The 12,481-nt window shown below is 59.4% G+C and overlaps 2 protein-coding genes across 2 annotated transcripts in view; both read right to left on the bottom strand.

Annotated features, from left to right (window-relative positions):
• The window catches only part of LOC103610508 (serine--pyruvate aminotransferase, mitochondrial), a 9,749-nt gene extending 6,266 nt beyond the window's left edge, over positions 1-3,483 (bottom strand). Inside the window, exons 1-5 of the mRNA XM_008594661.1 lie at positions 3,253-3,483; positions 2,967-3,159; positions 1,694-1,758; positions 1,327-1,427; positions 243-313 (exon numbers count right to left, since the gene is read on the bottom strand). Of these exons, the coding sequence (XP_008592883.1) occupies positions 243-313; positions 1,327-1,427; positions 1,694-1,758; positions 2,967-3,159; positions 3,253-3,483 (661 nt within the window). The remainder of the gene's footprint in view (positions 1-242; positions 314-1,326; positions 1,428-1,693; positions 1,759-2,966; positions 3,160-3,252) is intronic.
• Positions 3,484-4,213: 730 nt separating this feature from the next.
• On the bottom strand, positions 4,214-5,943 carry AGXT (alanine-glyoxylate aminotransferase). The gene is made up of 3 exons (XM_008594664.1): positions 5,779-5,943; positions 5,493-5,685; positions 4,214-4,284 (listed from the first exon to the last, which is right to left on the bottom strand). The coding sequence occupies exons 1-3, from the start codon at positions 5,941-5,943 to the stop codon at positions 4,214-4,216; spliced, it is 429 nt and encodes a 142-aa protein (XP_008592886.1).
• Between the last annotated feature and the right edge of the window lie 6,538 nt (positions 5,944-12,481).

The following is a 12,481-nucleotide window of genomic DNA, read 5'->3' as shown; positions in this document are numbered from 1 at the left end:
TCCAGGTCTGACAGCCCAGCAGAAACGCTGCGGGGCTGACTAGTCCATGGAGCCTGTCCTGCCCCAGTGAGGAGCTGGTGTTTCCCCTGGGCCTCGTGGAGTCAGGGCCCTGATCTGTAGCGTGGGCTGGCGGTGGAGCTGCAGGCACTGTCAGGCAGAACCTTCCAGCAGGGCCTTCTGCAGCCCTGGAGCCCAGCGGCTGAGCGGCAGCCTGGCTGGGGCTGTCGGGGGCATACCCTTACCTTGCTGGTCCATGTAGATGGGGGAACCACCCAGGGACGCCACTGAGTCCACCAGGAGCAGGCAGTTGTACCTGGAGGAGGTGTGGGGCAGAGGGCAGCGGGATGGGGCCTGAGGCTCAAACCTTAGCCAGGATGGATGGGGCTTCTGGAGGGCCCCCCACACCCTTCAGAAGCCTGGCAAGGAAGTGGGCTTCTGCCTCCCTCATGTCGCCTCCTCCTGGACTCTGTCAGGATCCACCGGGACCTGCAGCTCTTCCTCTCCCCTGCCCCGCATGTCAGAACAAGAGGGAGCCGCAGGGCGTTGGCCACGGCCGCGGAGTCCCCACACGGGTGTGCGTGAAGGACTCTGAGCGTGGATGGTCCGTGGGCTGCGGGACCTGGTGGCACGAGGCCTGGGCCTCCCTCTGCCACAGTAGGCTGGATGGGCATCCAGAGCTCAGAGAGGACAGAGTCCAGAAACTGCCCGAGCGGCAGCTCCCTCCTCCACCTCCACGTTTCCTTGTAAGGAAAGGCGTAAAAAGTCCCCATGCCAGCCGCGGGTGGCGCAGTTTGGACCCTGCTGGGGTCAGCCTTGATGGCGTTTGTGAGCTGTATGCACGGGCCGGTCCCATGGGGCAGGCTGTCTCGGATGGGGCCTGCCACGGTGACCCTCCCTGGCTGTGGAGAGCTTCTTCCCTCTGTCCTGAGGTCAACCCTATAGACAGGACTGCTGGGTCACAGGGGGCCCTGTCCCTGTTTCCCTGAGGGATCCCGTCTGATTCCACTCGAGTGCCTGCCCTGTGCATCTCCTGCAGGGCTCAGGGAGGGCAGAAGACACTGTGGGGGCACCTGGTCACCTGATCCTGCTCCCAGCCCTGGGGTCATCTTCAGATGGAAGGAGCCCACCCAGACTCAGTGCAGAGCAAAGAGGACCCGAGACGTGCCCATGGGACAGAGGCCGGGAGTGGGCAGAAGGCAGCTCGGCCTCACCTGCTACCCCTCACACCAAAGGGACACCCCCCACCAGCCTGGCTCTGCACTGTGCTCGGCTCTGCCCCCAGCACTGCCGCCGCAGGGGGAGTCTCACCTGGGGGGACAGGCTCACCTGTGGCAGAGCTCCCCGTAGCCATCCAGGGGCTGCAGTACACCGCTGGACGACTCCCCGTGGGTCAAGAACAGCAGCACCGGCTTGTGCTGAGCCAGGCCCTGAGGAGCAGAGGGACAGCTGTGGGCAGAGCTGCTAGGGCAGGGGCCTCCCAGGGGCCAGATAGCCCTTCCAGAGGGTCTTCTGCTGCTGGGGGCAGGGCCAGGACCCCTCCCCCTGCACACCCCCCCTCCCCCAGGGACGGTGCAGATCTGGGCAGCAGGAGCCAGACTTGTCTGGACCCCTCTTGGGCACGGTGTGCTGAAGTGGCTGGGGGCAGCTCAGCTCTGGGTGGTGGGCTTTTTCCAAGAGGACGTTTTACTCATACCTCCTCCACCTCCTGCAGTGTGTAGTGGTATCCAGGGTCCTTGATCATCGGGTGCACGTGAGCTCCTGGGGCAGGAACAGAGTGAGCAGTGAGTGGCCAGTGTTGGGGACCAGAATCCATCCTGAGTAGATGGGCCCTGTGAGGGCAGGAGCGTGCCCACCCTGGCACCTCCCCGCTGGGCCAAAGAGGAAGGTGCCATGTGCTCCGGGAAAGCCGCTCTTCTGCAGAGCCAGTGTCATCCTGGCCTCGTGGATGTTGGAGCCGAGGCTTGGGGTGCCCAGTGAGAGTTGGCCTCAAGATCCACTCAAATGCCCGTCCTCAGGCCGCCTTCCCTGAGCCCAACCAGGCTGGGGCTGTGCCACTCCACTGCAGAGCTCATCATGTGAACTGTAAACATGTGACTGTACCTGGCCACGCTGCCCCACGCCTCCCCCAGCATCCTATGCACAGCTGATGGCCAGAGTCGTAGGAAAGGAGGAGACCCCAGGACCACCCAAGCCTTAGGAAAGAGCCTGAGCTGGGGGTGCAGGGTGGGGACTGGGGAGGGCACTGCCCAGGCCACACTCCTCGGGCATTGGACCCTGGGTGTCCTGACATTCGCTCGGCTTCTGCCCAGCCCTGGTTCCTCTTGAAAACAGGATGTGGGCTGAACGGGACCAGGTGAGGGGCCAGGACCCTCTTAGGCTGTCAGGGGTTGTCCATTAACCAGCATGGCTGTTGTGGAGCTGACCAAGCAGAATGTCTCCAAATGCCACGGTCAATCATTAAGCCCAGTGTGAGCTCCTGCTCTTGACTTTTGTCTCTCAGGAAATCTCATCTGGAGGTGAAAACTCCGTCCATACCTCCACACCGTGTGGATTACACCAAGGCTCCAGAAAGAAAACTGAGATTAGGGGAGAGGGTCGGCTTCTGAAACCCCGTCCTGCCATGGAGCAGAGCTGATGCCTGGGGACCCTGGAGAGCTGGGGGACCCTTAGGGTTTGTGCTCAGACCAGAGGCTTCCCTGCAGTGCTGTCGCCCCTACACACTCCAGAAACAGCTCTCCTAAAGGCTGGGGGACCAGGGGATCGGGGCATCTGCTGTGCTTCCAGCCCTGTCAGGGCACCCTGATGCCCACCTGGAGGAGGAAGCAGGCTGGTGGGGGGTGGGTGCGTGGAGGGCACAGGGGGGTAGGTGCTCACCAGGGAGGGGCAAGGCTGGTGCCTGGTGGCTGGCGGAGGAGGCCTTGGAAGGACGGAGCGATGAACTCACCCCACCCTGCGCCCTCCCTTACCAATGCGCTCCCCGATGTCCACAGCCCGCTGCCCCCAGATGCCATTGGCCCCGACCAGAAAGGAGTCCCCCGGCTCCAGGAGGTTGATCAGGGCAGCCTCCAGGGCGCAGTGTCCTGAGCCACTGATGGCCAGCGTGAGGGGGTTCTTGGTCTGGAACACATACTGGATGCCTTGCTTGATCTCGTCCATCACCTGAGGAGGACGGGCACCCCGCTCAGGAAGAGCAGCTCAGGGGACGAGCCACCCCCACCAGATGGCAGATGGGCAGCGCCAGCTCGGTCCTACCTGGAACATCTCCTTGTGCATGTGCCCAATTATCTGCAGCCCGCTTGCCGCCAGCACGCGCGGAGTCAGGTTGGAGGGGCCGGGCCCCAGCAGGAGCCGGTTGGGGACAGAGAGGGGCTTCAGCAGGGCCTCTGGGGGGGCCACCAGCAGCTGGTAAGAGGCCATGGTCCGCACTTTGCCTGCCACTCGGGGCCCCCAGACTGAACTGGCCGTGGCCAGAGTTCGGAGCATCTTCCAGCCAGCCTCACACTGGACACACAGGTGACAGCTGGTCGACGGGCTCCTGCTTTTGTCCTTATCGAGCCCTTTCAGGTCAGGGCCTGGTGGCTGGGGCGTTGACCCCTCGCAGGGGGAGGGGGACCTCAGAGTCCCGTCAAAGAAAAACAGAGCGGCAGAGCTGTCCTCCGCAGGCCAGTGCCTGCCCCGCTCCCTCCCAGCGTCCTAGGCCTGCTTAGCTCAGGGTCTGGACAGTTTTCCTTAAAGCGTCAGAGAGTAAGTAGTTCAGGCTCAGCAGGCTGTACAGTCTGTGTTGTGACCACTCAACCCTGCTGCTGTGATTTGAAAGCAGCTGCGGTGGGTGTGGCTATGTTCCAATAAAACTTTATTTACAAAGAAAAACTGGTAGCGGGCCAGATGAGGCCCAGGGACTGTAGTTTGTCAACCCCTGCTCAGCTGATGGAAAGGCTCAGTCCAGCAATATGCATGCGCATGGACACTCACACTCACACACTCTCACTGAAACACACACTCACTGACACGTACACTCACACGCTCACTCTCACACCCACATCACTGAAACACAGACTCACACACACACACTCACTGACACATACACACACTCACACACTCCACACTCACACACTCTCAAACACACTCTCCCAGACACTCTCACACACACACACACATGCTCACACTTGCTAACACACTCACACACACACACTCACACTGGCACACACACANCTCATACCTCCTCCACCTCCTGCAGTGTGTAGTGGTATCCAGGGTCCTTGATCATCGGGTGCACGTGAGCTCCTGGGGCAGGAACAGAGTGAGCAGTGAGTGGCCAGTGTTGGGGACCAGAATCCATCCTGAGTAGATGGGCCCTGTGAGGGCAGGAGCGTGCCCACCCTGGCACCTCCCCGCTGGGCCAAAGAGGAAGGTGCCATGTGCTCCGGGAAAGCCGCTCTTCTGCAGAGCCAGTGCCATCCTGGCCTCGTGGATGTTGGAGCCGAGGCTTGGGGTGCCCAGTGAGAGTTGGCCTCAAGATCCACTCAAATGCCCGTCCTCAGGCCGCCTTCCCTGAGCCCAACCAGGCTGGGGCTGTGCCACTCCACTGCAGAGCTCATCATGTGAACTGTAAACATGTGACTGTACCTGGCCACGCTGCCCCACGCCTCCCCCAGCATCCTATGCACAGCTGATGGCCAGAGTCGTAGGAAAGGAGGAGACCCCAGGACCACCCAAGCCTTAGGAAAGAGCCTGAGCTGGGGGTGCAGGGTGGGGACTGGGGAGGGCACTGCCCAGGCCACACTCCTCGGGCATTGGACCCTGGGTGTCCTGACATTCGCTCGGCTTCTGCCCAGCCCTGGTTCCTCTTGAAAACAGGATGTGGGCTGAACGGGACCAGGTGAGGGGCCAGGACCCTCTTAGGCTGTCAGGGGTTGTCCATTAACCAGCATGGCTGTTGTGGAGCTGACCAAGCAGAATGTCTCCAAATGCCACGGTCAATCATTAAGCCCAGTGTGAGCTCCTGCTCTTGACTTTTGTCTCTCAGGAAATCTCATCTGGAGGTGAAAACTCCGTCCATACCTCCACACCGTGTGGATTACACCAAGGCTCCAGAAAGAAAACTGAGATTAGGGGAGAGGGTCGGCTTCTGAAACCCCGTCCTGCCATGGAGCAGAGCTGATGCCTGGGGACCCTGGAGAGCTGGGGGACCCTTAGGGTTTGTGCTCAGACCAGAGGCTTCCCTGCAGTGCTGTCGCCCCTACACACTCCAGAAACAGCTCTCCTAAAGGCTGGGGGACCAGGGGATCGGGGCATCTGCTGTGCTTCCAGCCCTGTCAGGGCACCCTGATGCCCACCTGGAGGAGGAAGCAGGCTGGTGGGGGGTGGGTGCGTGGAGGGCACAGGGGGGTAGGTGCTCACCAGGGAGGGGCAAGGCTGGTGCCTGGTGGCTGGCGGAGGAGGCCTTGGAAGGACGGAGCGATGAACTCACCCCACCCTGCGCCCTCCCTTACCAATGCGCTCCCCGATGTCCACAGCCCGCTGCCCCCAGATGCCATTGGCCCCGACCAGAAAGGAGTCCCCCGGCTCCAGGAGGTTGATCAGGGCAGCCTCCAGGGCGCAGTGTCCTGAGCCACTGATGGCCAGCGTGAGGGGGTTCTTGGTCTGGAACACATACTGGATGCCTTGCTTGATCTCGTCCATCACCTGAGGAGGACGGGCACCCCGCTCAGGAAGAGCAGCTCAGGGGACGAGCCACCCCCACCAGATGGCAGATGGGCAGCGCCAGCTCGGTCCTACCTGGAACATCTCCTTGTGCATGTGCCCAATTATCTGCAGCCCGCTTGCCGCCAGCACGCGCGGAGTCAGGTTGGAGGGGCCGGGCCCCAGCAGGAGCCGGTTGGGGACAGAGAGGGGCTTCAGCAGGGCCTCTGGGGGGGCCACCAGCAGCTGGTAAGAGGCCATGGTCCGCACTTTGCCTGCCACTCGGGGCCCCCAGACTGAACTGGCCGTGGCCAGAGTTCGGAGCATCTTCCAGCCAGCCTCACACTGGACACACAGGTGACAGCTGGTCGACGGGCTCCTGCTTTTGTCCTTATCGAGCCCTTTCAGGTCAGGGCCTGGTGGCTGGGGCGTTGACCCCTCGCAGGGGGAGGGGGACCTCAGAGTCCCGTCAAAGAAAAACAGAGCGGCAGAGCTGTCCTCCGCAGGCCAGTGCCTGCCCCGCTCCCTCCCAGCGTCCTAGGCCTGCTTAGCTCACTGGGGCGTTGACCCCTCGCAGGGGGAGGGGGACCTCAGAGTCCCGTCAAAGAAAAACAGAGTGGCAGAGCTGTCCTCCGCCGGCCAGTGCCTGCCCCGCTCCCTCCCAGCGTCCTAGGCCTGCTTAGCTCGGGGTCTGGACAGTTTTCCTTAAAGCGTCAGAGAGTAAGTAGTTCAGGCTCAGCAGGCTGTACAGTCTGTGTTGTGACCACTCAACCCTGCTGCTGTGATTTGAAAGCAGCTGCGGTGGGTGTGGCTATGTTCCAATAAAACTTTATTTACAAAGAAAAACTGGTAGCGGGCCAGATGAGGCCCAGGGACTGTAGTTTGTCAACCCCTGCTCAGCTGATGGAAAGGCTCAGTCCAGCAATATGCATGCGCATGGACACTCACACTCACACACTCTCACTGAAACACACACTCACTGACACGTACACTCACACGCTCACTCTCACACCCACATCACTGAAACACAGACTCACACACACACACTCACTGACACATACACACACTCACACACTCCACACTCACACACTCTCAAACACACTCTCCCAGACACTCTCACACACACACACACATGCTCACACTTGCTAACACACTCACACACACACACTCACACTGGCACACACACACACACTGGCACAATCACACTCACACATGCTCACTCACCCACTGACGACGTGTTCATTCTTGACCTCTTTGGAAACATGTATTTCTTTGCCCTCTGTGCTGGAGGCCCTGGAGCTCGCAAGCACGGGTGAGCTCGCAAGCACGGGTGAGCTCGCAAGCACGGGTGAGCTCGCAACCACGGGTGAGCTCGCAAGCACGGGTGAGTTCGCAACCACGGGTGAGCTCGCAACCACGGGTGAGCTCGCTTGGAGCTTCCCCTGCTCACTAAGTCAACAGGTGGCTGCAATAAATGCCACTCAGGCTCCTGAAAGAAAAGGAGCCAGGCCCAGCCAACGGGTGGCCCACCCTGCAGAGTGTGGGAGTCTTCACAGTGACCAGGGAGGCAGCGACCTCCCCCCTAGGGCCAGGCATCCCATCTTTCCCCCATGGGGACTTACTCCCCGGCTCAGCAGAGTGTCATTGCTGGGGCTGGTGTTTGTCAGGCACCCCGCAAGCATTAGCCAGTCGGGGTGGACATGGCCTGAGCACCTGGGAGCCTTCAGCTCTGTGTGGGTGGTGGCACTCTGTCCATGTGGTGGGTGAAGAAACAGGCTGTGGCAGCCAAAGCACATGACCCATGTTTCCACGTCTGTCTTCTCCCCACATCCCAGCCTCCTGTCCTGTCCCAGCCCCACATCCCCCTGACCCCAGTTGTCCTTCCTCTGTGCGCCCCAGGCACTCTGTAGCCAGAACAGACCCCAAGGCTCCATTAGCACATGGTGGGTGGAGAGCAACTGAGGAGGGACCTGTGCTCGAGTCCTGGGCCCTGGGGAAAGTGACCAAGATATGGTCCCAGCTAGCCCATTGCAGGCACACCAAGGCTTCTCCAGCACAGGGAAGCCCAGAGGGAGCTGGCCCGCCCTCCCTTCATCCTTCCACCCTCCTCCGTCCCCTCCTCCTTGCCCGGCACTCCCTCTAAGCCAGAACCTAGTCTAGGCTCAGCCCGTGCCCTAACAGCAGCTGGTGGGTGGGGACAGCAGGTGGGGCATTGGTGGCCCAGGTCTGCAACCACCACTTGTGTGCTGCGAGATGTTCCAGCAGAGAGGCCTAAAAAAGCTGAGAGCCTAGAGGAGGAATACAGCAGCCAGGGGGCTGCCAGGAGAAGGTGCCTATGGTGCATGGGGGGCATCGGAGCAGGACCTTGGAGAAGGAAGAGCCTGAGTCCACCCAGCTGGGGTTGGATGGGGTGAGGAGGTCCTGCTGGGACAAGATAGCTAAGGGGCACAGTCGCAAGCCCTGTGTGAAGGAGTGCCTGTGCAGATCCCAGATGGAGCTGGTGGCCTCAGGTCCTGCCCTGTCATGAGGTCTGGGGTCAAGGATCAGATGCTGGGCCCCAGCACATGTCCGGTGACATCTGAGCAGCACCATGGGCCTCTGGAGTCATAGTGTAGTGTCAGTCTTGCCCAAGTCCTTGCGTAGACCTGGCACTGACCTGCCTGGTGAGACCTTCCTCTGTCCTGAGCTAATCTTGGATCATGGCCATGGCTCCAGGCTGGGTGACACACCACCCTGGGAACCTCCTGCCTGCTGTGATCAGGGGTCCATGCTCTGCAAGGGACAGCAGCCTCGCCTTGGCTCAGCCCCTGCCCTGGCCTCCTTGCCTGCAGCCCCAAGGCCTTGCCCCTCTCGGGACCACCCCCTCCCACTTGGGGAGCAGCACCACTTCCACAGCCCAAGCCCAAATCCTAGGGCTTTCCCTGGACTTTGGTCCTGTCCCTGGCTCTGTCTCCTGCCCTCCCCCAGGCTCACTGCCCCTTCCACTCCAGTCTAACCAATGCATCTGGGCCTCCACATGTGCTCTTCCCTGTGTCTGCAACGCTTGTCCCTTCCTTTGCGCAGCTCCCTCTCAGACCCCAGGGAGTTGTCCCAAATGCCCGGATGCCTTTCCTCCAGCTAAGGGCGTTCCTGTCAGGCCCTATGCCACATGTGTCACATGGTCTGCTTACTGCTGGCCCCCGCAGGCAGGACCCCCTTTATATAGATCTGCTTGCCTGGTGCAGAAAGAGGGAGGGTGCTGACAGCCTGGGCATGGGGCTGGCTGACAGGTCCAGGAGGTGCGGGCAGCTCTCAGAAAGCCAGGGAGAGGAGTCTGCTTTGTTCCAGAACAAGAAGGTATCGCTCGCTCGTCCTGTGTTCACGTAACTGGAAGGGAGCTGTTGCAACTGGAGGGAGTTTCCTCAGGCTGGAAGCCCATTGGGAGCTCTGGAGTCACTGACGACAGCAAACGCAGGGCAGATAACCTCTGTGTCCCCGGAGGCCCGGACACAGGGGCTACCTGGCTGGGTGGTCTGGACAGTTCCAAGCTCAATGCTGCTGGAGCAGCACTTCATAGCTCTGTGGAAAGCATTGGCCAGAGAGCCGAGAGCATTGGCCAGCTCGGCCACCCACCTTGCCAGGGCCCTGGGATGGGTCTGGGTCAGCAGCTCTGGGGCTGGGGTATGAAGACCCGATCCAGGGTCTGGGGGCTGGCCCTGACTCACCCTCCCTGCATAACGTGGACCCTGTGGGGTGTCTTAGTTCTCCAGATGGAGTCACTGGCGCAACCAGCCGGGCTGCTGTCTGCCACGCCATGCCACAGAGTCTTTTTTTGAAATTTAACTCGGTCTTTTTATTTGCTATAAAACCATGAAAACAATTCCTTTGGCCCATGGTCTGGGGCATGTCTTATCAAGCCTGTCCCCCTGCCCTTGGGTGCTCTGGGAAGACAGCGACGTCATTTGCTAGTCACGCAGATGACTCTTACCACTCTGCCAGCTGCCTGCTCCTGCTGGGCAGCTCCGTGGTGCTCTGTGTTAAATCTGCAGTTGATGTAGCCTGTCATGACGCCCAGGCCAGAGCTGGCCGTCAGAAGCCAAAAGGCTCCCCGTTTCACAGACAGCCGACCAGCTCCCCAAGAAGGGAGGGATTGGCCTGAACCCCTTAGCCGCAGCTGGAGCAGCTGGACAGCCCGGCTGCCAGGCCAGCTGTACGAAATGCAGCTTTGCTTCAGGGCGTGCCCGGGCCCCAGATGCCCCATCCAGGTCACAGTCTGAGTGGCAGGAATTGGTTTCTGCTGAGTGGCAGTAGTTGGTACAGCCACGGTGGTAGTGACCTGTGTGTGTGCTGTGATTCCCAGGGCCTCCTCAGAGGCTCTGTTCCTGCTCCCACTTGAGGGTCCCTGGGTGCTGTGTTCTTGCATAAAGTGGCAGTTGTGACTAACCAGAGAGGGTCACTCTCAGAGTCTGTCCCACTGAGCAGCTCCTGAAGAGATACCGTGTCCCTGGGTGTTTATTTTGGCATGCAGGGAGAGGGGCCAGAGGCCAATGTTGTGACCCTGCTCATTAAACAGCTACCCCTTCCTCTGCTGAGCTTGATGCCGCTTCCTCGCTGGGTGCAGGTGCCCAGGGTGTGAAGGGCCTGAGTGGAAAATGCTCACCATGGGCATGAAGCCTGGCAGGAGGGCCTGCAGCACAAGGCCAGACGTCCAGCCCAAGGCAGGCAGGACTGCAGGGGCTCTTATCTGTGAAGTGGGGTAAAGTCCTAAGCCTGGGTCACAGGATGGATGTCAGAGGCTAGTGGGACACTGGCTCACCTGCTTTATCAAGATAATGATGATGGCGGCTAAGAAACGTGGTGGCAGCTGTTTCTCATGCACCCTGTCTGCCCCAGACCCTGAGAGGGCAGCAGAGAGCAGGGAGACCCAGCCCCTGCCACAAGATGCTGACAGTCACAACAAATGACTGATCGGTCAGAACAGCACATATGCTGCTTAGGAATAGAGCAGCCATGGCGGCAGTGACCTGTGTATGTGTCGTGACTCCCGCGGCCTCCTGAGAGGCTCTGTCCCTGCTCCCATTTGAGGGTCCCTGGGTGCTATGTTCTATGTTGTGACCCTGCTCATTAAACAGCTACCCCTTCCTCTGCTGAGCTTGATGCCGCTTCCTTGCTGGGTGCAGGTGCCCAGGGTGTGAAGGGCCTGAGTGGAAAATGCTCACCCATGCATGTGAAGCCTGGCAGGAGGGCCTGCCAGCACAAGGCCAGGCGTCCAGCCCGAGGCAGGCAGGACTGCGCGGGCTCTTATCTGTGAAGTGGGATAAAGTCCTAACCCGGGGTCACAGGACGGATGTCAGAGGCTAGTGGGACACTGGCTCACCTGCTTTATCACGATAACGACGATGATGGCTGAGAAACGTGGTGGCAGCTGTTTCTCATGCACCCTGTCTGCCCCAGACCCTGAGAGGGCAGCAGAGAGCAGGGAGACCCAGCCCCTGCCACGAGATGCTGACAGTCACAACAAATGACTGATCGGTCAGAACAGCACATATGCTGCTTAGGAATAGAGCAGCCATGGTGGCAGTGACCTGTGTATGTGTCGTGACTCCCGCGGCCTCCTGAGAGGCTCTGTCCCTGCTCCCATTTGAGGGTCCCTGGGTGCTATGTTCCTGCATAAAGTGGCAGTTGTGACTAACCAGCGAGGGTGCTGGGCCATGCCGATGGCCCCTGTGCATTGTGGTGAGCATGTGTCTGCCCGGTGGCATAAATTACCAAGAAGTAGTAGATGTTTTGAGTAGGTTTCATGTTTCCAGGCATTTTTTCAATGACACTTACACTTGAAACATTGCTTTTCACATAGCAGAACTGAGACAGGTGATGCTCAGCATCCATGGGTTCATGGTTCAGGACACGCCTCTGGGTTTCAAGCCACTCCCCAAGGTCTCAGGCCCCTCCCCTAAGCCCTCCCCTAGAGGGGAGCTGCTGTTGCTTGTTGGACCTATTTTTGGCACCAACAGGGAAACTGAGACCTCAGGGGCAGGTTTATGCAAATCCAGTGGCTGGGCATGCTCAGTAGAGAAGAGTTATATACCCCTGGTAGCCGAGCATGCTCAGTGGAAGGGAGTTCATCCTCGAATGACCTTCCACTAGAGGTGCTAAAGAGCACAGAATATTTTTGAATAAGTTCAGTACATGTGATAGGATTTGACCAATGAACATGCCCTATAAAGAGCCCAACTGAGCATGTGCAAGACTATGTTGTGTAACAGGGAACCTTAGATAAATATTCATTGGACAGCATGAATATGTATTAGACAGTGACACTAGAAATGCTGGATCCTGGTAGGAGGCAGGGCTGCTGCTCACTGTCCTGGAGGCAGCCCACACTCTGCCTGTGGAGCGTGTATTTCTTTCTTTTTGCATCAAGCTTACTTTCAGCAAGCGTCTGCTCACTCTTTTGAGCCAGCCTGCACGTTGTACTAAACTTTGGTGGAGCGTGTATTTCTTTCTTTTTGCATCAAGCTTACTTTCAGCAAGCGTCTGCTCACTCTCTTGAGCCAGCCTGCACGTTGTACTAAACTTTATTTCTTGCTTTTGTATTAAACTTGGTGTGGGCCCTGCTCAGTCTCTGGAGCTAGGCTGCAACCTCTATGTGAAATCTCTTTGTCACGATATTAAGCCTGTTCTCACTTTCTTCTGTGACTCTGCCCTTGAATTCTTTCCTGTGGTGGAGTCAGGAACCTGCTAGAGGACAGGGTAGGTCGAGGCCGGCTATTGGGCCTCCCAGACCCTACCTCTAACATCAGAACCTTGGTCTGGGATG

This window comes from Galeopterus variegatus, unplaced genomic scaffold, assembly GCF_000696425.1.
Source record: "Galeopterus variegatus unplaced genomic scaffold, G_variegatus-3.0.2 Scaffold11248, whole genome shotgun sequence".
Lineage (NCBI taxonomy): Eukaryota > Metazoa > Chordata > Mammalia > Dermoptera > Cynocephalidae > Galeopterus > Galeopterus variegatus.
Note: the sequence above shows the minus strand (reverse complement) of the source record. Positions and strands in the feature narration are given on the sequence as shown.